Below are 24,458 nucleotides of genomic sequence, written 5' to 3'. Positions count from 1 at the left end.
CTTCCCTTCTATTTTTGGGGAGAGAGGAGGGGGACGCACAACCCGCCCCCTCCAAAAGAACAACTCACAACAGAAAACAATCCATCTGTGTAGCTACTGAAGAACTTACCCTGCTGTAACAATCAACTCCTTTCAGAGACCCAAGTCAATACTTCTTGCTTAGGTCAACCAAGAGGAATTGTCTTTTCTTGGGCACATCCTACACTTTAATCTTCTTTCCAAGGGAAAACAGTTTTCACTAGGCAAGCTGATACTCTGCCAGCCAGAAAAACCTGTGTTGTTTGAAAAATCAAAGCTGTCTTTGATAAAAATCTCCTTTCTTATATAAGAATTCTTTCTCTATTAGTCAGCTGTGTAGTATTAAAATGTTCAGACAATATTATTTAATAGTATTAAGAAAACAGTAATTTTCTGAAATGTGCATTATTTTTAATTTTATTTATTCTTTGTCACCTTTTCTGATAGCTAGGCACAGCACAAAAGTAACTTGGATTCTCCTTGTATATTTTTAAAGGAATTGAAACTGGTTAATAATAACTATATCACTGTTACAGCAAAATTATTTTTTAGCAAAACCTCAGTTCACTAACCTATGAATAAACAATTCTATCGGTGCTAAGTAAATTGAGCGTTGTCTAACAGGGAAACATTAAAACTGAGAGCCCTGGACTCCTTTCTCAATTCCATAGTGGGCTGCTATGCACCCAGTTTTCATTATCCTTGAAATGGCCACTATGAGACACAGTTCCACTGGTTTGGAAGTGATGTCTGCAAGTGCAAGGCAGAATAAGAGTGAAAGATTTTGAGGAAGAGCTATGTACCATGGAGTCCTGAAGGGACACATATTTTACACCATCTCTTTGAAAGCCTCAACACACACCCACACATGGATTGTCATGAATAACTCTAATGATGCATTTGCCAGCTACTTCTGCAGATACTAGCAACCCACTGAATGAGTTGCCTACTCATTTGCAGCGGTTGAACAGGGTTGAAGCTGTTGGCAGTGCCTGCATCAAAGCTGAAATATGATGAAAGGGTTTGTGTCGTGTGTGCTGAACAGGGGCAGGCCTGCTGCACACTCATTTGTAATTCAGCAAATGCCACTTCCCAACACCATGACAGGCTTACAGGGGCAGGTCTCTCTTTCCTGTGCTGAGCAGCAAGCCCAGCCAAGTCTGCCACTCTTCTGCTTAATCTGTAACAGCGTGACCAACTGTCAAATCTCAGGAAATTCTACCGAGCTAGCTTTGTATTTAAAAATAGCCCTAAGGGTGTGGGTGGGGGAAGAGCACATTCAGAAATTTGGCTTTTTGTTCTTTGTGAGAAGTTCCTTTCCTTCTCCATCTCTCTCTCTCTCTCTCTCTGGCAGATATTACAAAGAGCTCAAAATATGGAAAACGAGGGCTTGGGAAAACCTTACCCTCAATTCCTTCAAAACAGTCATCTTCTCAGATGGTAAACTGTAGGATTAAGTTGCACAACTAACTGGATATTTTGTTCTGTGGTCCTAATGTGTTTATTCATCCTTTGTACTGTCATTAGAGTCAGTACTATGGTCCAGTCAGTCAAAATAATAGGCCAGGGAGTGATGACTTTAAACTGACAGAGGGTAGGTTTAGATTAGATATTAGAAAGAAATTCTTTACTGTGAGGGTGGTGAGGCCCTGGGATAGGTTGTCCGGAGAAGTGGTAGATGCCCCATCCGTGGAAGTGTTCAAGGCCAGGTTGAATGGGGCTCTGAGCAATCCGGTCTAGTGGGAGGTGACCCTGCCCATGGCAAGGGGCTTGGAACAAGTTGATCTTTAAGGTCCCTTTGAACCCAACCCATTCTGTGACTCTATGATTTTATGAAATTGCTTTTCAAACTTTTGCAAGAGGGTTTGCGGACCCTGCAGGTGTATCCTGCATAGCTTCCCTGCAGACCAGGCCCACAAGGACCCCACACCTTTGTTCTCTTCTGAACTGATCTAATAACTCTTGTATCTATCTTTTTTTCTGGTAAATCCAACCATAGCACTTCAGGGAGCTTGTGAGTCCAGGCAGGGAGGACCTGCAGTATGCACCCTGCAGTGTGGGCTGTGGAAATGTTTGACAAGGCTGCAAAGGGGTACTATGGGGGCAGTAAAACCCTACACTGCAGTCACTATTTGGGATAGCAAAAAGAATTTCTGAGGCACATCCCTGCAGCTGGAGATATGGTTAATCAGAACTCTACAAATAACATCTATTTCAGTGACTGCTTACTTGTATTTTAAATAAATGAGTCTTTAGGAAAGTAGTCTTTTACCCTATGGTCCAGTTTGAGTACCTTTCTATACTTTATGTAAAACTGCATTTTAGAATCATATGAAAGCTTATGCTAAAAAAAAATAACCAGCACGGGAAAATAAGGGACTTCATTAGATAAGGAAACACAATTCACAGCCTCTCAGACTAGATAGCTGGACCTGTTTGATCCAAACTGGCTCACAAATTGACTTGCTAGTCCAATGAAAATTACTGTATGTACTAACTTGTCTGCTCTTTGTAAAGATGGAACTAATCTGCCAATATTTTCTTTTCATCCGTGTTCCTCCCAATTTGAACTTGCAATAGATTGTATTTTGTTTGTGATGGTGAGCTCCAAGAGGGTTTCAATGTGTTTTTGTTCTTTGTAGTTTTCACGCTGCAAGCATGTAGCTGATGGAAACAAAACCCTTTATTTTAGAACATCTTCATGCTTTAGAACTGATGTGTAAATCTTGCAAGATGAAGTTTTGTACTGAACATTTAATGTGCCTCATAATGACAATTTTTTTCTGGTGAATTTTTAATGCTTCTGAAAAGGCAGTTTCAGCGATTAAAGCATGACACAGCAAATGCTAAATACAGACTCAAGTAAAATGGTTGGTAGTTTTTGTTTTACACAGCTAGATTTTCCTATATCTGTGCAAGGGAGACTAGTTTACTTAAACTGAAATGTATAAGCTCAAGGATATATAGCACTGAGATATATTTATGTTCTGCCTTTATAGTTTGTAATGCACTCCCAGGGTTTTAGATCTTTCAGTTTACTCTAGGGGTCTATTATAGTCAACTTTGAGAGGTCACATTTTTATGCTTTTAACTTTTGTGTTCTTGCCTATCAGTAACATTTGAAAGCAGTGACATAAAAATGCAGTGAATGTGTTTTGGGAATATGTGATCCAGTTTATCATTTTTAAAATTTGTTCTTGAGTTCTACCTCTAATGCAATGCAAAATACAAGGTTTCCTTGAGGGTTTAGTCCAAATTTTGAGAGTTTATCCTTGTGGTAATTATCTTCAAACACAGAAGTGAAAGACGAGTAATATTTGCATGTATTTAAAGATACTTTATTATTTTACCTGTCTTCTTCCTCTTTATTTCTTTCTTATTTTTCCTGTTCTATCTGTAAGCCATGGTGGCTGTGCTAAGTGAAGGTCTTGTCACAATGACTGCTGGGGGTGTCTTCCAGAAGGGCCAACACCATGAAAGGCTTATTCAACATAGGGTGTCACTGAGCAAGGACTTCCATGAATGAACTGGCTTCATGGAGCATTAGCTGTAGTAGTGTCCAGATGGAATTCTTGTGTATGACTGTCTCCTCCACTTTCTTAGTACATTTTTGTTGCTCTCCACTTTAGCTTCCTGCACTGCTTGCCACCTTGTCTTTCAGTATATTTTTTGTTCTTTGTAATTTTCACACTGGGAGCATGTACATAATGTTGTTTTGTAAGGATCCAGCCAGTTCCAAAGTTTTAGTTAAGCTATTTATCTCTTCTATTAGTGTATTTTGTTTAGGTGCTTCAAGCTTCTTACCTTGTGAACAGATGGCAATTATTTTTCCTTCAGAAGCCAGGGGGACATTCTTATGTTCTGGGCTGACCTTCTGGTGCTTGCCTTGGGAGACAGTAGCACCAAGAACTGAGTGATCAAAGTATAGAGTATATTTGTGTCACACTGTCCTGGATTGACCAGAAAATTGGAGCTATGATTCTTCAATTTCATTTTAATTGATTTAATCAGATAGTCTTATTCATGGTATTAGAATGGAACACCAATGCACTACATGATGTGCAATTCTTAAACCACAGGATTCCTAAACAAGTGGCACAGCTCTCAACAGTTAAAGCAGCAATACTCAAACTTCTATGCTTCTTTTACTTACGTACATTTAAAGTTACATGCTTACTTAGAGGCTTGATTTCTTGTTTTCTCTGTGACCAAAGATCAGGTTACATGTTTACTAAAATGCCTCCCAGATCAATTTGGTCACTCAAGTAATATGTTAAAAGTAGAATGATCTTAGAGCCAAGCCAGAGCCGCAAAGTTACTTTTAATAAGCACTCTCATCTGTGTTAATTTTAAGTCAAAAGCAAAACAGCCTAAGGATATTGTGTTTGATTCATGTGTCATATACTAATCCCGAGGTCTAATCAAATCTGATGAGTACTGTGGTCGGTACAAACGAGTACAGTCTACTTTGTACATCTCTGTCAGTCTCGGCCTTCTTGGGTAAACAGAGTCTGTCTAAAAATGTGTGTGCTAATATGTATGTTTATTAGTTTATTGTGAGAAGAGTACAGAGCAAAAGATATAATCGAATTATGCTCAGCAGAGTCAGGCATATCAGAGTGTTTCCTAAGGTTCCCTGTCCTGCACACTCTGCAGTTCCTGCAACCCCAGGACCAACGGCTTCTGAGAGGGGGCTGGTTCTGAGACATCTGCAGGGCGTGTGCTGGGTGGGTATAAAAGTGCACTATGAAACTGGATTTTATTCTACCAGCATAGAACACCCTGTCATTGTGGGCATGGACTTTTCACTACTGAGAGAAAAGAAAATAATACTGATACATTATTGTAGTATAAGGTACAAAACGAATTATTGTATTGTATTACTAGTGAATTATTGTGGAATCAATGTCAGTGATTTTTGTAGGCTAAAAGTCAATGGAGGAAAAAATGGGGTGGGGAGTTTCATGAAGGTATTGTATTTAAAGCATGAAATAATTTTTTCCATCCAACTTTTACATATGGGCATAAGACAGCACTGAGCTGACTAAACTGAGCGCTGGCATAACTCCATTGACTTTACTGAAATTTCATCCCTTTGCAGCAATATTGGGTTTGGCTCAAACACAAGTGACCAGATAATTTTCTGACTGGTAATGTTCATAGGTTGTATTTCTGACTTGGAGTAAACAAACTGCATATTTCAGGCTATAAGCAGATAATGACGGCCACTTGGAAGAAATTTCCATTTTCAAGTGTGCATACAATGTTGTATTACTGGCTGGTTGTGCTGTTGTGCCTTTGGCTTTCCTGTAACAGTTACTTCTAATTTAAAATTCTGACTTCTCAAAAGTTATATAATTCATCAGGGATGGTTTTTGCAAAAGGAAAACAGGATTTATTCCTTTCTGCACCAAGGTGGAGAAGGACCAGGGAACCTGACTGCATGGTCTGATCCTTTGTTTCAGTGACTGCATACAAGGGGGTGCTTTTCATTTACCCTTAAAGCAGATAGGTTTAGACATTTCAGGCTAAATGCAGCTTTGAGTTTCTATTACAGCAGTCACTTCACATTTGAGGTAAAGTCCCACATACATAAAGAAGTTTTAAAAAATCTGCAAATTAGTGCACAGTGATATCATCCATTGCTTTATCCTTCTGCACTCACTTGTGCAACACAGAGTGAAACAAGTCTGCCTTGAACTAAAATGCCTACTATAAAAATCTGAGCATTGTCAGTGGAAGTTGAATTGAAGCACTACTGAGGCTTCTTGGATTTACTGTAAGTGTTAACACAGAAAAGTAAATACAGAAAGTTCAGTGTTCTCATAATCCTGAATTGAAAGGGGTTTAGTGCTGTCATTGTGAAATTGAATTGTGCCTGCCTTGTCTGATGACTGGTAGCACACTTATTTCATGCCTCCATTTTCCTAATTTTGCTGGTCCTTCTCTTTGAAAAATACCAAAGAATACTATCAATACTATTCATACATCATCCTTTTTTATTCATTATTACAGTGAAGCTTCTTGACTGCAACAGGTCCCAAATATGGCCTTCATCAGATATTTCAGCATCACAGTAGAAGCAGAATATCACCAAGAGGTCTCAGCCCTCTCTCTCAAGAGGATTTACAGCTAGCTAACTTTTTGGTTTAGACCTATCAGGAGAAAAGAATCAGCCCTCCTAAAATCAGATAACGTGTACACAGAAAGTGAAGGTGATGAGTGGACTCAAGAACAAGTGAACTGGAGAAACTGTAAAAAGTCATGCAATGTGATTAGGAGAAACAATTAAAAATATTTTTTTGTGAAAGCATAACATATTGCAAGTAAGCTGCATATGTCAGTGAGTCCTGGTGGGGACTGGGGAAGAGGCTCACTGGCTGCTCTGGTAGAGGCCCTTAAACTTTATAGGAACCAATCCTGGAAACCTAGGAGAAAAAGACTTGCCTCTGGCCTGTAGTATGTTTTATATTCTCTCCATCTCCTCCCAGGCAATTTGTATTTCTGCCTCTTTCCTACTGCCTTTGGAAGGAGGGCGTTGTGTGTGGAGGTAAGGCAAGATAAAATAGCAGAAGTCAAAAATTTCACCTTGAGAAAAAAGCACCTCGGAAATTCCAGATTATCTTCACAAATTACCGGTTAGATGTCACTGGATCCCACCCCTGCATGTATTTTTCTTCCTGCATTATCAGAGTTGATGACACAAAGTTGATTTAGATCTCTTAGACTTATTTTAAATTCGTATGATAAACATACACATACACAAAAGGAAGTGTAAAATTCCTGACTCCAAAGGGTCTTTTAGCAATGACATAAAGAATTTCTCAGGGGAAAATCTGATTCTGAAATCTGGAACATTAGGAAGACACTGATTCAGGAGGCTGGTAATACACCATAGCTATGGTAACAACAAGCTGCTTGCTTTGATCCTCTCCCATGGTGTAAGCTGTTAGGGAAAGGGAGGTGCAAGGCAGATTCAAATCAGTATCAACTTGTGCTCCTTTGCAAAAGACATCCAATCCTTTTGCCTGTAGAAAAGGCAAAAATGAAAACATTGTGTACATTGTATTATTTCATGATGCCTGCTTTGCAGATATTAGGTGGCACAGTTTACTGCTAGTGCTGTGCAGTGCAGTACACCATGTACTTTGAAACATTTCAGTCTTTTGTAGGCCAGCCTGGCCCTACCAGCAGACAGGCAGTTTATTAAGTACGCTAATTTGTGCTTAATTATAGTGCCACCCAACACAGTCTAACATCTTGCTTTTTAACATACATAGTTATGGGTTTTTTTAAAACAGGAGGAATTGCTCTAAAGCTTCTTAAAGGCTGATAAGACTTTGCTAGGACATGGTATTCAACTGAAAAAGTTGTGGGTGGAGGGAAAGGATTTCTGTACTTAGTGAAGCAATCCAATAACTGAAAATTTGTAATTTTAATTTCAGAGTAATTTACAATATAGACGTCCTCGCAGAAATACCACTATTTCTTTTTGATAGACAGCGCACATGCTTGAAGTCTTAATTAGATAGGGGAAATGGTCTGCATACTCTTAGAACAATGTTTAGGTATTTAGCATTTCAGGTTTTTAAATAATCTTTTAATTCTATTAAACGTGAAAGCAAGTGTGTGGAATAAACATTGAACTTATTTCTGGCTTTAATAAAAAAAAATAATGCTGCTTCCACAGGTTATGCTTCAGCCTAATTCCATTTTGAGCATTATGTTTTTACTCAGGGAAAAAAACCAAAAGGGATGTGATTTCTGAAGCTGGAGACAGATAACAAATCTGAGATGTTCTGCAATTGTCCTTAATAAGACAGCATCTGCCTAGTACTAAGCCTTAAGCTGTTACTTTCTATTGCTGCTTTTCTTTGTTCATTCTGCCAAGAAGGTGGAGTTTGTGTCAGAAAAAAGGAGGTGGGGAGAAGGCTTTCCAGACACTAAGAAATTGAGTCCATTCATTGTCTGGAGCATCACATTTCACAATAATTATCCAGGGATGCAGGCTGTTTTCACTTACCCTTGATTCACGTGTAAGGTTACATGAGTTTTCCCTCCTACCATGCTGCTGTTTTCCATGAGTATTGAGACCTTTACACCCCTTTTGAGTGAGGCAGCACTCAAACACAGATTGCTGCACAATACAATTCTTAACCCAAGAGATGTAATATGTGATAAGCTTAATGGTTAGAATCCATGATCATAGAGGTCTTTTCCAGCTTTAACAATTCCATGATTCTATTCTAATGCAAGTCACCTCAGGGTGGGAAGGCTCCCTTAGGCACAGAACTAAGGCACTAAAGAGTGGACTGGAGCCAGTACTACCCACCACCTCTGCACGACTGAGCCATGTAGGTGGGACAACAGAGACTTGTCAAGAAGAGGGACTTGGTATGTCCTCAGGGCCTGCTGCTTTGCCAGGTTGAGATCCATGTGAAAGTAGAAGCTTGCTTCAGCAGAATTAAATAGCACGGGGTCATCTTTGCAGCAGGTCCAAGCCAGTCATCACACTTCTTCAAGAAGTTTAGTAAAATCTAAAACAAATACTGCTCCCAGTCTAGAACTGTGTACACAAGCAGACTGCAGATGCAAAACATTGCTGGATAGAGAATTAAGCATTAACAGGCTAAAATTTATTTATAGAGCAAAACTACTGGCATCAGTTTGGCCTGGTTTCCAGACAGATAAACTGAGGTTATTTGTAGTGAAAAAGCTTTACTAATTACATTCAGTTTCTATAAAAACAACTAAAAATTCAATCAAAACAATTAATGTGTCTCAGTTTTCTGTTATCTGACTGCTTAAATTCAAGCATGTTTTTTATCTTTCTGCTCTGAGGAGTAGCACTGTCAAAGCACAGATGCCCCAGCAGGGATACCTTGGAAGACACAGCCCTGCAGTGGGAGATGATTCAGCCAGACTGACTGGTTGTGTTCTGCCACCCTCATCTTGGCCTTTTATCTGTATTCTTGTCCTCAGAGGTATTGTTCACAAGTAGACAGAAGATAGATAGGAAACTATAAGGTTTAAATAAACAGCAATACCAAAGTACACAAAAATACTGCACTGACATTTATTAGGGAATGGAAGAACAGTTATCACACCTTTTCCAGGCATGCAGCTTTCTGCGGTTATGATGTGCCTCTGGGTTCTTATAGCTGCATTACAGGACAGCATCACAAACTCCAGAGCTCAGCAGTCATAAGGTAATTTTCTTTCTTGCCTGCAGATAGATGCCTTCCCCTTCTTGATATTCAGCTTCCTTACAGCTCACTGCATCCTCCTGTAAATATGCTAAGTACTCACGCTTATCCAACAAAATAGTATGCAACAAATGTTACATGCAGACAAGTCCTTTAAAGAGGTCTTGAACTAAGCAGTCTACATGTTTCCTGGTCTTGAGTATTTTACAAGATACTTTAGCTTTTATTCTTCCTTCTTATAGTCATGTTTATGTACTATGCTCTATCTCTCAAGCATTCTTCAATATTTAAGGTGGCTTTGGGGTTGAAAGGCTGGACAATTTCATTGAGGTGTTATCGACAACAACTTAGTTTCCTGCATTGGTATTCTGCTGGAAGCCAGTGTTTGTGGGTTCTTGAAAATGCCTCTGATCTTTTATCATTCAGAGGACTTTCAGCAACACTCCGAAAGTTTTGACAGGATCTCCTGCAGTGTTAGTATTTTGGGTTTTTATTCACTATTTACTAACTTTTTAAAGCCCATGTTTCTACAACTCTACCTACAAAACACCCATTGACAGTTGTTACATTCCTTAGTTTAAACAAGCTGGTGAGGAATGCACATCATATCAGGTCTTCAGTAAATGCATAAGGGCTTTTATACAGATAAGAAAGAGGAAGAAATAACAACATGCAGCATTTCTACATGCTCATGCCAGTACTTCTGAGGCCTCTCTTTTACATCATGAATACCAAACTAGGCATAAATAAAACATGACTTGTGTTGAACTATAACATACAACTTTCCAAAGAGATGAGAGCTATTCTATTATCATCAGCTAGTAATTAAAAATGCATTGGGTCAGCAGGAAGTGTTTGAACAGAGTTTTATTTATTGATCTTTAATGTTTCCACACAAGTACAGAACTGCTCCTGTTTCACCTCCCTTCCCCTAAGCTATTGTGTCCATCATACTGTGCAATGCTGTCTGAAGCACTGCTTTGCTTGGTAGTGGTGGGTTTTATAATTTAGGATGGTTATGTTGAAGTTAGAAGCTGTCCTAGTGTTTTCATCTCCTCTTTTATGTTTTCGTCTGATGATATGGATTGCTGATGGAATCACAGAACACTTGCACAGAAGGTAGTTGCTTTACCTTGGGGACCACTGGGCTGCAGCTGCAAGCAACAGTTACCACGAAGTTGCTATTACAGCGTTATCTCTTGCAGTATTTGGAGCAGGCTCAAGGGCAGCTTGGGGCTGGGGGAGCCTTTTACTGGGTTTGAATTATTGCTGACAGGCACATTTTGTTCCCAGTCCCGTGGCTTAAACTTTACGATGCAAATGTGCGTCTTTGTGTGGGACTGATTTGTTCAAACGAATGTTACGATTCTTCTTTAGTTCCCCTTCGCTTTCTTATTAAAACAAACAAAAAAGGAGAAAAAAATCGTGATTTTATTGTGAACTCTACTTAGTAAAGTCTGCATGTACTGGCCTCGGGTATTTCCAGTGCCGCAGCTCTGAGTCAGGCATTTCCCCTCGCTGTGCCGATCCCCTCCAGCCGAGCCGAGCGCCGCCCGCTTGGCGCTGTCCCCGCTACCACCGGCCCCTTCCCGAGCCCCGGGCGGGCGGGACGCGTGAGGGCGGCGAGAGGGCGAGGGGCAGGGAGGGACAGCGAACATCCCCGAGCCCAACGGGAGCGTCCGAACGCCCCCTGCGGCCCCGGCGTGGCCTGGCCGGGCTCGCTGCTCTCCCCATGGGCAGGGTTATGTAAGCGGCTCGCCCCGAGCAGCGCCCGCCGCCGCAGCAGCATCTGCGGTGTGCCCGCCCCTGTCTCCGCCCCGCTCTCGGCGCTGTACAGGCAGGAGGCGGCGGCGGCGGCGGCAGCAGCGCAATAGAGCAAGTTTTGTCTGCTGCGAGGGGGCGGCGAGGTCCCACGGCCCTCGGCAGTGCCGGCCCGATGGCCGCGGCGCCCCTGGGGCGGGCAGCAGCCCCGCCCGCGGCGGCGGCGCCGCGCTGAGCTCCGCGGGCAGCGGCAGCGGCGCCTCCGCGCCCACCCGGGCCGCCCGCCCGCCCGGCGGAGAGCGGCGGTCCCGGCCCGGCCCGGTCCGGCGCGGCACCATGTGGGGCGGGCTGCACCCCCCACCCGGCGTGCGCGGCTACAAGGCGGGTAAGGAGCAACCAGGAGGGCTGGGGGGAGGCACATGGGCCCCGCGCCGCTTCCCGTCCCCTCTCCTCCCCTCCGCGGGCCCGGCCTGACTCCCTGCCGGGTCCCCACAGGAACGCCCGAGGAAGCGGCTGCTTCCCCACCGCCCGCGGAGGCGGCGCGGCCCCTGCCCCAGCCCGGCTCCGGGAGGGGACGTGGCGCCGGGCAGGGCGCGGGGCCGGCCCGGCCGAGAGGCGATGCGGGAAAGCGGCATCGGGCCGGGGGTGGGTGCTGCCTTAGCTGGACCTGGCAGCGGATGGGAAAAGCTGAGCTTAACCTACATAATCCGTTTCCTTTCCCTCCCCGATTCGTTAGAGTACCCTTAGGCGGAGGCTGGAAGCGTGCTCCTCTTGATGCTTTTTTGCTTTAAATTTAGACCGCAACAAATGGGTCGAGTCCTATTTTTTTTCCTCCCCACCACTTTTCTGTCTCTGACTTAATTAGAGCCCGGTTCCTGCGGGTTGGCAGGGATGCGCTGATAGGTTAGCGCTCGGAGTTAGGTTGTTCCAAGGGGAGACACCTATCTGTGAGCGATGGGTTGGCTTTCCCCCGACAGGGCTGTCAAGCCTGCGGAGAAGAACTGGGGAATTGGCTGCAGAGCCGTGAGAATATTGCTTTTGGGCAGGTGAGACAAGGTACCGGCTCACTTGGATGCTCTTTGTAGGATTTGAAAATACTACCAGCTGTATCACCTGCCCTACTCTGGCAGGGCTTCTGCAAATATTTTGTCATGTTTTGATTTATTGAAGCAATTGATCACATTGAAGGTCTGTGGTTTGGCTCTGCCATTGCAAGTGCGAAGTAATGCTCTTGGAGTAATTTTTTCCCTCAAAATTCGGATTTATGTTTTAATTTCGAGATTGCAAAACATGACTGTATAATGTGTGTACAGTTAGTTGACATATTTAAATGGCAGGATTGTTTTGCTTTCGACTGACACTGTTTTTCTTGCAAATACAAGAGCTGCTAAGATATTCTCAGCAGCTGCCTGAATCACTACAAGTAGGCTAATGTTCATCCCTAGAAGGGGAAAGAAGACATTGTTCCTTTTTTCTGTACTGTGATTAAGGTATTAATTTCTGTGTGTAACTCGTTTGCCTTGTTCAAGTGTTTTGGTTTTTTTTTTTCCATTATTTGGTGCTTCCTGCAAAAGAATGGAGTTACATTATCTTTGTGCTACAGCTTGCAAAGATAGTGGGTATTCTGAACAGTAGGTGCAGTGATTTCAGTTAATTTGATGGAAACTGCAGGAATTTAGGGAGTTTCACTTCTTGATTATCTGTGTTTAAGGCAGGAATATTAAAAGGTTATATCCCAAGGTACTCTGCCACTAAGTTCAGAGTGTTGCAAAGGTTATTTGTGTTTGTTTTTGATCTGTTTCAGAAGACTTTAGCTTGTGCCTGTTGTTACAGTGTCTTCCTGTTTGTTTGGGGTCAAATAAAGTGTTTTAGCACTGTGTTGAATTTATCAGCAATTCTGATCAGTGAATTGTTGGATAACTCTTTTACTTTTGCATGTTTGTCAGAGTTGTCTTTAAGATTTGTGAACAAATTTTGTATATTGCTTTTCCCTCCTTCCCCAATCCCTCTTTCCTTTTGAATTTGTATTAACCCAAAGTATTTAAATACATGCTTATCTGTAAGCAGGAGAAGTGTAAGGTAGCAAAACTGGTAGAAAAACATCTAATTTGAGATAAGATTTAGAGAAAGTGGTGGTTAATTAGAAAGCAAGTAGGTGAAGGTTTAACCTTGCGATATCATTTGTGTGTTATAATTTTCAGCAAGGGAGTCCCCTCCTTCATCTGTCTTACTGGGAAAGAGTTGAGAAGCTCTTTTCAAGGTTTTTAATGTGTCTGAAGCAGAGGAAGTTTAACTCCTTGAATCTATTTATTGAAGGGATGATAGTTACTAAAATCCTGTGCTATTATGTTATTGCCATGTTAGATTTTTTTTTTCTGAGGAAGCTGTCCATGGGAAAAGTATTTTGTAGCAAAACAGTGGCATCCTACTAGGAAGCTGACGTTTAAGCACTTATTTTTTAAGCTGAAGGAATTTATCTTTTGTCAATTTATCTTTTGTTATAGGTTCTAATTGGTGTCAGAGCATCACAGTCAGTAACTTGATAATTCTTGTTAAGCTGTATTTATTACTGAAAAGTGTTCTCTTTTGATAGTTATCTATGGGTATGTGTATTTGGAAGTCTTATTTTTGTTGAAAATCTTAGAGTTCCCTTACAAAGTTAGGTGCTGACTGAAGTATTCTATTTACACAGGAGAATTACCATTTTTTCATTAATAGATGCAAATTAATTCTGGTTATCTTAAAATGTAAAAGGCAAGGACACTTCTTGGGGCATATTTCATTTGTGGCCCTCAGTTTTATTCTGTCTTGTCATTTCCGTATTGTTCCTGCTTTTTGGTTCAGTGGGAGTAATTCTTTGAAAACAAGTGTGCTGTCTTGTTTGCGTCCTGCTGAGATTTTTTTAGATAGGTAGTTCTTGTTTAATCAGTGAATTTAATGACAAAGTTTGCTGCCCATGTGAAATAAATTCAGCTTCTTACAGTCTCGGTGCCTGTCCTGAAAAATTAAATTGCTGTTTTTGGAATGCATATGATTGACTTAAGTCTTTCAGTCTTGTTGTATGTACACATGGAACTGTTTATGAAATCATTGCAGCATAGTTTATACCTCTGTAGAGACAGCAGTGTTACCCATGTGCTGCAGGAATTTAAATAGCTGCAGTGAAGGGCATGCAGCATTTTAATCCCTTTGCTTATTCATCTAGACCAACCTTTGAAATGCACGCTTAGTTTATAACTCTTTTAAAACTATAAAAGTGTTCATCTAGATGTGTTTTTCCTCTGGGGCATGCAGTCACTCAGTTAGGCCATACGTGTCCAACAGATGACTGTGGAAAGTGAAACAAGCACCCTTTAAATTGAAATAACAAGTATTTATTACTTTCAGTAAACTGTGTCACCTCTAGTCAAGATTCTCTCCACTGTCCAGTATTATCTATTGGTAAAATTGTACATCAAAAAGATACTATTGACACTCCCTAAAAATAGTAGTCTGCATCCCTCTCCTCCTGGAGCCCCGGCAGTGTAATTTGCTCTCTGTTCCTGTACTTGAGCCTTATTGGCAGTGTGACACCCATGTCTGAAAGATTTTTTAATGGTGTCATGAGCCAAATGGCAGCAGCTCTAAGGTCACAACACATTGTGGGGTGTTGCCTTGTCAGGGTACCCAAGGATTCACAGGCAGCTTCCTAACACAGCTAGTGTGGGGAGGATGGGGCTGATGACATTTGTTTTCATAATCTGAGGTGGTGGACAGGACAGAAATCCAGTGGTTTTGTTTCTGTAACACGTTTTCTTGGTTTGCTACTGGGAATGTGATGGCTCTTAGAATATCTCAAGAAGGCAGGTTTACCTTTAGGCAAGGCAATAAATGGTGAGTTTTAGTCCAAGCATAGACTTCAAATTGATTACCAGTTATAAGTGTGTATATTTATTTGTATATGGTGCATTGTAAAGATCGATCACCCGAGTTTAAAAATGTAGTGTTCATCTGCAAAACTGGCTGCTGGAATTGCTGTCTTTCACAGAGCACTATGAGGTCAAATGACATTCTGTGTTTGAGTGATGGTGAACAGGAGCTGCTTACTTCCCTTCAAAAACAATGCCTTTTTTTTTTCCTCCCTCTAGGCAATTCACTTTTATGGATATAGGATGCACTCTTTTAGTGTGTGCAGAACATGTATGTCGTAACTGCTTGGCAAGAGAAGAGTGATGGATGTAAGAATGTAATATAGTGTTGGTCTTGGAGGGTAGCAGTTGTTCTGATCTCCTGTATGTTAAACATTTACTCAATAAATATAGACCTGTGTTTGCAGTAATTCTGTGCTTTTAAAACTTTAATTACAGGAAGTAGTAATTAGTTTAATGATTTTGAGAAGAATGCATTAATTTTAAATGGTTGCACAGAATAAGTATATAGTGGAAAGCAGCCTGAGCCATCAGATCTGCCCTAGGGGATGGTGGTGAAAGAAGTGCTAGTAGGGTAAGAGCACCTGTAACTTTTCCAAAGAATGTCTCGGATTTATGTCCACCAAATATTCATTCTTACAGCTGCAAATTATTTATGCTAAGATTTTGGCTGGACATTAGATGCCTGTTAAAGGACCCATGTATTTCAAGATATGGAGGACTTGCGAAGTACAATAACAGTGCATGGTGGTAAGAATAGCAGGAACCCTCCTAAATTGCATGACTTGAGGCTGTAGCCAGTGGTGATCATCTGCCATTGTTGGAAGCAAAACTTGTATGTTGTAGACAGGTTAGTTAAGAAGAAGAGAGATAGTACTACACTTTGACTACTGTACTCTTTGGATGCTTGTTTTTATCATACAATTTGCCTGTGGTTTAATAGTTGGACAGTTAAACTAATTGTCAATTCCTGTGCTGCTTGTTTTTTGGCTGAAAAAGTGCTGACTTAGTTGTCGATGTCTGTAATCTCTCAGACGCCCAAATGCATCTTGAAATTGTACACCAACAATGAGACAGTCTCATTGTGGTTGTGATTAGCTTTAAAACACACTCAAGCGTATTCACTGTGTAATTCAAAAAGTGGCTTTCTCCCTGGCTTCTGCTGTGGGTTGGCTGTGGCTGGCTGCCAGACGTCCACCCAGCCGCTTGCCGCTCCCCTTCCTCAGAGAGACAACAGAGAAAATAGGATAGAAAAGCTTGTGGGTTGAGAAGACAGAAGAGATTGCTTGCCAGCTACTGTCACAGGAAAAACAGACTTGATAGTGGCATCAAGTCCATGTCAACTTCTGTTCGCCCTTCTAGCTTGTGCTGTTGACCTGCTCCAGCCTGGTCTCTCCAGGGTCTTATAGGGAATTTCTGCACAGGTGCTCAGAGCTCCTGCTTCTCCTCCTCCTGCCCCTGAACTCGCAGGGCTATTTCCTCACATTTTCCCTGTCACTCATTATTTATGAATGTTTTGCTCTTTCTTAGCAAATATTTTCCCCAGGGCACTGCTGTCGTGTTTGGTGGGCTCAGATGTGACCAGAGGTGGGTGGCTTGGAGCTGTCTGGAACCAGTTGTGTTAACCTGGGGCAGCTCCAAACACTCCTCACAGAGGCTGCCCTGCAGCCCTCACCAGTGTCTGTGCACCTGCACCCCCCAGAAAATTTCCTCAGAAAGAAGCCATTCTGTTTTGATACTTGTTTTAGTAGACCTGGAATAATACTGTATATATTGCCCTGAAGTTTATTCCTGCCAACACTGGGGGAAGGTGTGGGAAGGTGTACTGAAGTATAATAATGTTCTAGTTTCTGCCTTAGGCTCCTCCATGAAGTTTCTTGCTGTCTAGGGCAAGTTGAAGAGTTACTAAATATGGCATGTGCAAAACTGCAGGTCAGCTGCAGAGGCTTAGAGGTGGATGGCTGGAGAAGAGGAAGAGAACATGCAGAAGGAAATAACTCATGTAAATATGCTCACAAGTATGTTAGTCCTGACACATCATCCCTTATGTTCCCTGAAACTGCTGACCCCCGTGGAATTGTCCCTGAGGATGCCGGCTTTCCCTGGGCACTGTGCTCCACAGCATCTGGCTCGGTTGCCTGGGCATGAACATCCTATTGATTGCACAGCCACACTCAAGTGACCTATTTTTCTGCAACCAGCCATGCCATAAATGACACTGCATCTTTCTGTTCCTCATTCCACAGGGATCTTTGCTGTTTTTTGAGATTCAAATGGCACATCTGTAAAAGGAATAATTAACACAAATAAAAGAAGGTTGAGTTTTGAAGGTTTTTTCCTCTTTTAACATGTGACAGTCCCTGAAATGTGGGAAAAATGTGGCAGCTAAACTTCTTCTTTTGCCTGAAGGCTGGTGTATGTGGGTCAATTGTGGGGCATGATTTGATTTTCCAGGTAAGATAACCTATCAGGTAGTTGCTCCCACCTTTCTGTGTACCTCCACTCCCGTATCCTGATTGCTTCCCATGTGCCCGCTCTAGAACTTCTTCAACCTTGCAGCAAACTGAATGGGGAAGCTGGACCAGGAAAATACTGCAATTAAACACTGAAGGAGGGATTGGCAGTTGTTGACCCTGGTGTCAGTCTGTCAGTATCACTGCAGGAAGCATCTATTCTGATGTCAGACACTGGTGGAATATTTAGTCAAATGGATGAGCTCTTCAATCAGGTCATGGACAGTGGGAAAATATCCCAACATTGTCTTGGTTTGCCACTGCTGATGACATCAGGAAGTATATAGTTAATCCTCAGGCTTACCATGAAGGCCAAGGAAGATTAAGAGTGAGGATCAGGAAAAAGTGACATTAAATCCATTGGACTGTGTAAGTCCAACCAATTAGTGGACTCACAGACAGGTTTAAGCAAGTCCAGGATAATGGATAATGACTGAAGAGGTAGTAGGAGACTATCTCAGTCTTGCTGAGGAAGGGCAGAGCAAGTAGTGTCAAGGAGAAGTCATAACTGCCTCTTTATTTGTTAAGATACCTGAAGTAGACTTAGCAAATACATGTAGAAAAGCAAAAAATGCTTTTCAAGCTTTTAGCTTCCTGATATGTTAGAAACCAGTGGTGTGGTATTCAGACAAGAAACATTCTTGAGTTGTCCTGGAGTCCTGAGAGTCCTTATAAGGTATCCTTATGTTTTTAATGTTTGTTTTACTCCTTTTGTAGCATAGTTTCCAGATGGTGTGCAAAGCTGCAACTTTTTCAAATGTTTCAGAATAAATAACACTTTTCTTGGTTAAGTCTGTCTTTTTATAAGATGGTATCTTCTCTCCCAAAGGCCTACTCTTCAGCAAAGCTGTTTATACCTTTTGGCAAATCTCAACCTCTGGAGGCATTGTTTTGGCTGAGAATTAATGCTTTGTATAAAAGTTCAGTGACAAACACTGATCAAAGGCCTGATGGTTCTGTGGGTAATAAGAAAACAAAATGCAAAGTATAGTGACCCAGCTAAAAGTGCAAAAAGGCATCCGAAATACCATTACTTAAAACTTTATTACTTTTGCTGCTTTGGAAAGACAAAGATAACAGTTGCAGTCTTAACTTTTTTCTGTTCTCTTCATCATCTGAAATATCAAACTGATTGAACAAGGGCTTTTGTGTGGTTGGTAGAGTTATTGTAAAGTTTTACATCAAAAGTGTTTGTAGCTGGAAAGACAGAAACACAAGAACTACAGGTTTTGACTAGAAGTATTCTGGGTAGGGTTGATGGTGTATTGTGTGAAGGACTTTTATTCACTTTATCTCCTACTTTTTCATTTCCAGGGTATTGTCCTTCCTTATATTGAATAGGTGTGAGTGGAAGCTGAAAAGCTAAGCAAGGGGAAGAGTGCTCTGTGACATGGGCATTGGAAGTTTGTAAGGAAAATCTCCTAAAACCCTAGTGAAGGCAGATTTTCATCTTTTTAACCCAAATGTAACAATGTGGTGACTCCTTTACATAGTGTGCATACTTCTGTTAGCATACACTAAACTATAGCCTCAGGAGGCTCAGTCTCTTATATGTCCATATTAAAGTATATCCTGTTTTGTGTATAATCCAACCTCCTTAATAACAACATTAGGATTTTTGTCATTTTTCTTGTGCAAAATAGTTCAGCAAAGTTTTATTTTAGGGGAGTCTCTGCTTTCCCCATATATTTTAGTGTCAAGGGTATTGTTAGATCTGATACTTGAATATAAGGAGGAGAGAAATGATGCACTTTTAAAAAAAAAAAAACAGTAAGGCTACTAGACCCCTTTATTTGATCCACTTTGGAAAGTTTGGATGCTGCTTAAAATCATTTAGTGTTTTTTGATTCATTGTAGCAGTTAGGATCATTTCACTTTTCCCCATGTATAGAGGAGGTTGAATTAACTCCTTAACCAGGCCGAGAGAGAACAAAGGTAATTCTGTAATAAAAAAGTTAGAATGACAAACAACTTGGAGAAAAACTTACTTGATTGTGGTTTTGAATGCAACTGACTGCATGTCCTGAGGGTTTGCTCTTCAAAGTTTACGTTAACTGTAAGCATAACTTAAAGTGTTTATTTTCCTGGACGGTCCCCTCTTCATACTGTGATTGATAAACTTTCCAAGTTTAAAAGGTAACCTTCTCCTTTGCAGTCACTACATGGAAGTGAATGGAAACCAAGAATATATAATTTTGTGTTTCCATGGGGTGAATAGTGCATTGAGTCCAAAGACAAAGAAGCTAGCCAGCAGAACAGGCATGAGGTAATAGATGTAGTCTGTGTGCCAAACATGAAATAAGAAACATCTGCAGTTTGTATTTTGAAGTTATGTTTTATGCAAATGCTCTATCTGGAAGCAGGAAACTCACAGGAGTGCCATCAACAATTGGACTGAGTTTTTGGTCTTGTTCTGTGATTAAATGAAAGCAAACCTCTTTCCTTCCTGAGAAGGGTTGGAATTTAATCACTGGGTTGATATTAAATAAATGTAGCTAAATGCTGTCGGTATCTAAATTATAAAGTGTGTTATGAATTTGAGTTCTTGTTTTACATACTTTCTACAGTGAAAATCAGGAAGGCAGAGCCCATTATTACATACTGTGTCAGTCTAAGGATTTTGCTACCTTTTTAGCTAACAGAATACTATGTTCAACACAGCTTTCTACTAGTTGAACAGATTTTTGTCCTCCTCAGTGGAGCCAGCCAGAGATTTATGCCTATCTTGCTGCAGTTCAGGATTAGCCTTAATGTGCAATTTGGCACTAGGATAACCCTAGTTATAGCTAGTGGCTGCTAGGCATCAGACCTGGATATCCCCACTCCCTTCTTGGCACTGTGTCATGTCTGACCCCTTGCTGAGCAAGCTTAGGAAATCAAATTAGCAGATAACCTTTTCTTTGAGTGAGGACAGTTTGTTCCTAAACCACTTTCCCTGGGCTCTGGAGTGTCAGGGTTTATGCCAGGGAAGCAAAGGCGAACACATGTCTGGGGAGGGTGAGCAGCCCTTGCATGGCAGCCGAACCACTACAGCAACGAGCTCTAATGTCAAACACTGTTCTCAGCTCAAACCCTTTTTAGCCAGTGGAATAAGCTGGCCAGCTGGACTCTGATGGAAAGACAGAGCTGTGCACCTCTTACTTTCTATAGACACTGGTGTGGGGGTCTATAGAGAGAAAGCTACTTGATTATGTCTTTAAACTGCCATGGCAAGATTCTCTAAAGCTCATCCGTCAAATTGATGTATTTATTATTCTTAGTTCCCGTTGTTCCTTCTAAGTAGCTCCTTCCTGCGTGGGATACCTTGTAACTTGTTGCTGCACAGTCCTGTACACATTTGTAAAGTCACAAAAATGGGACCTTGTGAAGTTCACACTGAAATACTGTTTTGTATAGAAGATGAAGGTTTTATAGCTATAATTACCTATGATGAGAGACTGTGCATTTAACCCCTTCTATGGGGGAGGAAAAACAAAACTGTTTAACTTTTATTAAGAAATTTGAGATGCAAAAGAAGCTGGAGGTTTGGTGACACAATCTGCTTAAAATTAAACTTGTGCTTCAATTTCTTGAGAGCCTATGTTCCTTAAAATATGACCATAGCCATGTTTTTGTAATTGATATTACCATTCAGGCATATGTGTACTTTGAGGATTGTATTTTGAGAATTTTCTTCTTTGGATTTCTCTCTTCTGCTTTAATTGTTCTCCTTTCTGTTTTACGATGTTTTTTTCTCTCTCTAGCAAATGAATTCTTTTGCACATTAATAATACAGAGGACAGGCATGGATCTTTGTATACCAGGCAGCGTGTTATTGCGCTGTACAAGTAAAAATGTTGATAAAAACAATATTTTTCTGTTTAAACTCTTGCATTCCTATTTTTCTTCTCCTGCTTCCCTCTGTATCTGTACGTTTTTATCTTTCTGCATACTTAAGATTGCTCTAATCAGTTTCCAACTGAAAAACTAGGAGAACTTAGTTAAATAGCTTGCAGGCTCTGTCAAGAAAGCAAACTAATATAGAATATGAGTCCTCAGGATGAATCATACTTTAGCTATCTGACACTGTGCTCTTGGGAAACTGAAATGTTAAAATTCAGTAGTTCAGGGCTGTCATTTCATCCCACCTTACCCTGCTTCTTATTGCACCTGGATCAAACTGCATCATCCACGTACTCTCAGCTGCATTCATGTGAGAGGAGGGACTGGGGCCGTCTGGTATCCAAGTTCATGGCCAGCTGGTAGAGCTGTGAGTTTCCACCACCTCCAGAGCGTTTGCTGAAAGGATTCTGAAACTATCATCTGGTCACCTTCCCTGAAAGCATTAGAAACCCTCTCTTTCCACTGTACTGCTCATCCTGGAAGAGAAGAGATTTCATTATAGACCTGAAATATTTTTTTGACATTTGAATTAATAAAAGTTTCAATTTGTTTTGCAGAAGGATCATAAAGATGAAGTGCACCTGGCATGTATGTGTCTAGGTGGTTAGTGCTTGGGATGCTATTTTTTAAACATTTTCAAAGTCATTTAGTAAGTATTTATTTGTCCAAATAAGTTTTCTTTTTGCCTTTGTCTACAAGGAACACTTACATACCTGGATCTTTTGATTGTGTCAGGGTATCAGATTGACTGTGTTAAAGTATGGCATCTAATCTTGTGTCTACTTCTGAAAAGGGTTTTTAGCATTTTAGGTTCACCTGCCTCCATTTCCTTTTCTCACTGTGTTGTTTTTTCAGCAGTTAAAAAACCCCAGAATATTGCTGGCAAAGATTTGTGGTGTGTGAAACACACACTGTAGTGAGGTTTTCTTTAATCTCTCAGCAGTAATGATGATGTTGCTATGATGAGGAAACAAACATTTTCCCACTGAAGTAAGTTTTCCCGCAATACAGCAAATGGGTCACTGAGAGTCCATTTGTGGATTTGTTTGTTGGCTTTTCCTTTTGAAGAAATAAAGGGTTACTCAGCCCCATGGGGCAGGGTGAGGATGCAAGAGAGAGGCTACGACACCTTGAAGAATGCCTAGAGAAGGGGAGGATCTGTGTAGATAGGTTTATCAATGTTGGGATTGTATGAGTAGGTGTGGGAGAACTGGCTTGAAGGTGGGTTGAATTGTTTCAAGATAGTCTTGTGATCTTTTGACATAATTAGCAGGGGTTTGGGTAAAGGTACAGATGGTGAGGGTGAACTAATTAACTTCAGCAGTGTCTTTGGGCTGAACGTTGACTATTTCCATGGAAGAGCTTCAGGCAGGCTTCAGTGCCATCCTGGCGTGAAATACTGTTGTACAGCCTGGTCACATCCATGATGACTAGAATGAGCTTTGCATAGTTGTCAGGTTTGATAGTGCTGTAGTGAGATATCTCCTTCAGAATCCTTTGACTGTATAAATTTACACTGGCTGTCATGGATGATTCACTTCTGGTCACAATCCATGTCACTCATGCTGTAGAATAGAAAAATTGGTATCCTTAAGTTAGGATGTATCTGCTGTGAAACCCTGTTAAGTCTTTTGCTGTTGCTTTCCATTCAATGTCTAGGTAAAATAACAGTATCATAGCTGTCACTTAAAATAATAATCTTTACATTAAAGCATTTTAGAAGTATTTTAGGAACCAAATATAAAGACAGTGATGTGATTACTTTGTGTATGTATCTCAAATGGGATCTGTGCATGCCAGTGAAATTAGGAGTGGTAATGATCCAGAATTAACTAGGAGCTGTTCTGCCAGCAGTCGTTGACAGCATTCTGTAAGACACAGAAAAAGATACATGTTTTTGTGGAGTGAAATTACAACAACTGTTCTCTCTTCATAAATAATCTACTTCCTGCACTTTATATACTTGGTTGTAAATGGGTCTGTTTTAAATGTCTAGGCTGAAACACAGGACTGCGTCAGTATATTTAGCTGACCAAATTTAAGGAGGTAGTCAATTGTTTGTATAAACAAGGCTCCTTCTGAGGTTTGTTTGGGATCTTGCTTGTATTTTGTCATGTTTGTTGATGGAAATTACAGCCGAGTAGGATGACACTACTCTTCTTTCTCTTCTAGTAAATCACATGAAAGGTAGATTTTTCTAGCCCAGTAAAGAATGATCATAGTCAGATGGGAATATGCAATTTAGCAGCACAAGTATCTCTTAAAAGGTTTTTCTTGCCTTTCTTACCCCACTCTGTATTTTGGGCAGATGGACATTAGCTGTTGATTGGCAGAGTTGAGATTAGAGCAGCAGGGTAAGGCAGGTGTGATAGCTGAGCAGTGTGGGGACTTCTGCGTATCTTCCTCCCTTACAGTTGGTCCTATTAGTGTAGACTGTTTTCTGCATGAAAGATCGTGTATTTGCAGAGAGCTGTTCAAAACAGAGATGGGGAGCATAGAACAGGGTGCATAGCCATGGGTGATACCTCAGGACTTGGCGCAGAAGGTCAGTTTCAGATAATGAAAGTAATAAATTAATTTTTAAGTAATTCTTGGACTAATGAGGTCTATAAGGTCCTATTTTATGGGTTACTTATTATTGAGACTTAATTATTGTGTCTGTTTATACCGTCCTGTTTCTTGTTTTTATTTATGGTGTTGGGTTCAGTCAGCTTTGAAAAGCTGTCTTTCGTGTAAACACTTGTATTTTTGTAGTGGCCTTCTTTCGAGTAGAATCACCATTAGCTCAGGAAGGCAAAACAATGATGCAGATATGCCATGAAACATTAAAATATTTAGTCTTCTGGAATATGTCGTTAGCTACCTTTTTAGAAAAAATGGAGGGTATTTAATGACAGGGGGTAAAGAGAAAGCGCTTCTTGAAGTGGTCATGTGCAATCGTATTCTGTTGACATGTCTAAAATAGGTTAAAACCCACATACAGTTTGCCTACTAAAAATCTAAAATAGTTGTCTGTCTTGGGACATACCCCTTTAAATGCAGAGGCTGCTCCTGAATAGTAGAAGCCCAGGGAGAAAACAACACTGTTCCACGCCATCCCAGTCCCCGTCCATATCTCTGTGTGCAGGCTGGTGGTAAGGGAAGGGCATGATGATGGCACTGTGGGCACA

At 41.0% G+C, this 24,458-nt stretch overlaps 1 protein-coding gene across 3 annotated transcripts in view; it reads left to right on the top strand.

The window, feature by feature from the left end:
- CEP85L (centrosomal protein 85 like) overlaps positions 1–24,458 on the top strand; it is a 148,620-nt gene that overhangs the window by 25,726 nt on the left and 98,436 nt on the right. For 2 of the 3 annotated variants that reach the window (XM_071548966.1, XM_071548965.1), the window contains exon 1: positions 11,078–11,370. The exons of the other annotated variant lie outside the window; for it this stretch is intronic. In XM_071548966.1, the coding sequence (XP_071405067.1) occupies positions 11,322–11,370 (49 nt within the window). In that variant the 5' untranslated portion in view covers positions 11,078–11,321. Of the gene's footprint in view, positions 1–11,077; positions 11,371–24,458 lie in introns of those variants that run through there. 3 annotated transcript variants of the gene reach the window in all.

The sequence above is a fragment of the Pithys albifrons genome, chromosome 2 (genome assembly GCF_047495875.1).
Source record: "Pithys albifrons albifrons isolate INPA30051 chromosome 2, PitAlb_v1, whole genome shotgun sequence".
Classification (NCBI taxonomy): domain Eukaryota; kingdom Metazoa; phylum Chordata; class Aves; order Passeriformes; family Thamnophilidae; genus Pithys; species Pithys albifrons.
Note: the sequence above shows the minus strand (reverse complement) of the source record. Positions and strands in the feature narration are given on the sequence as shown.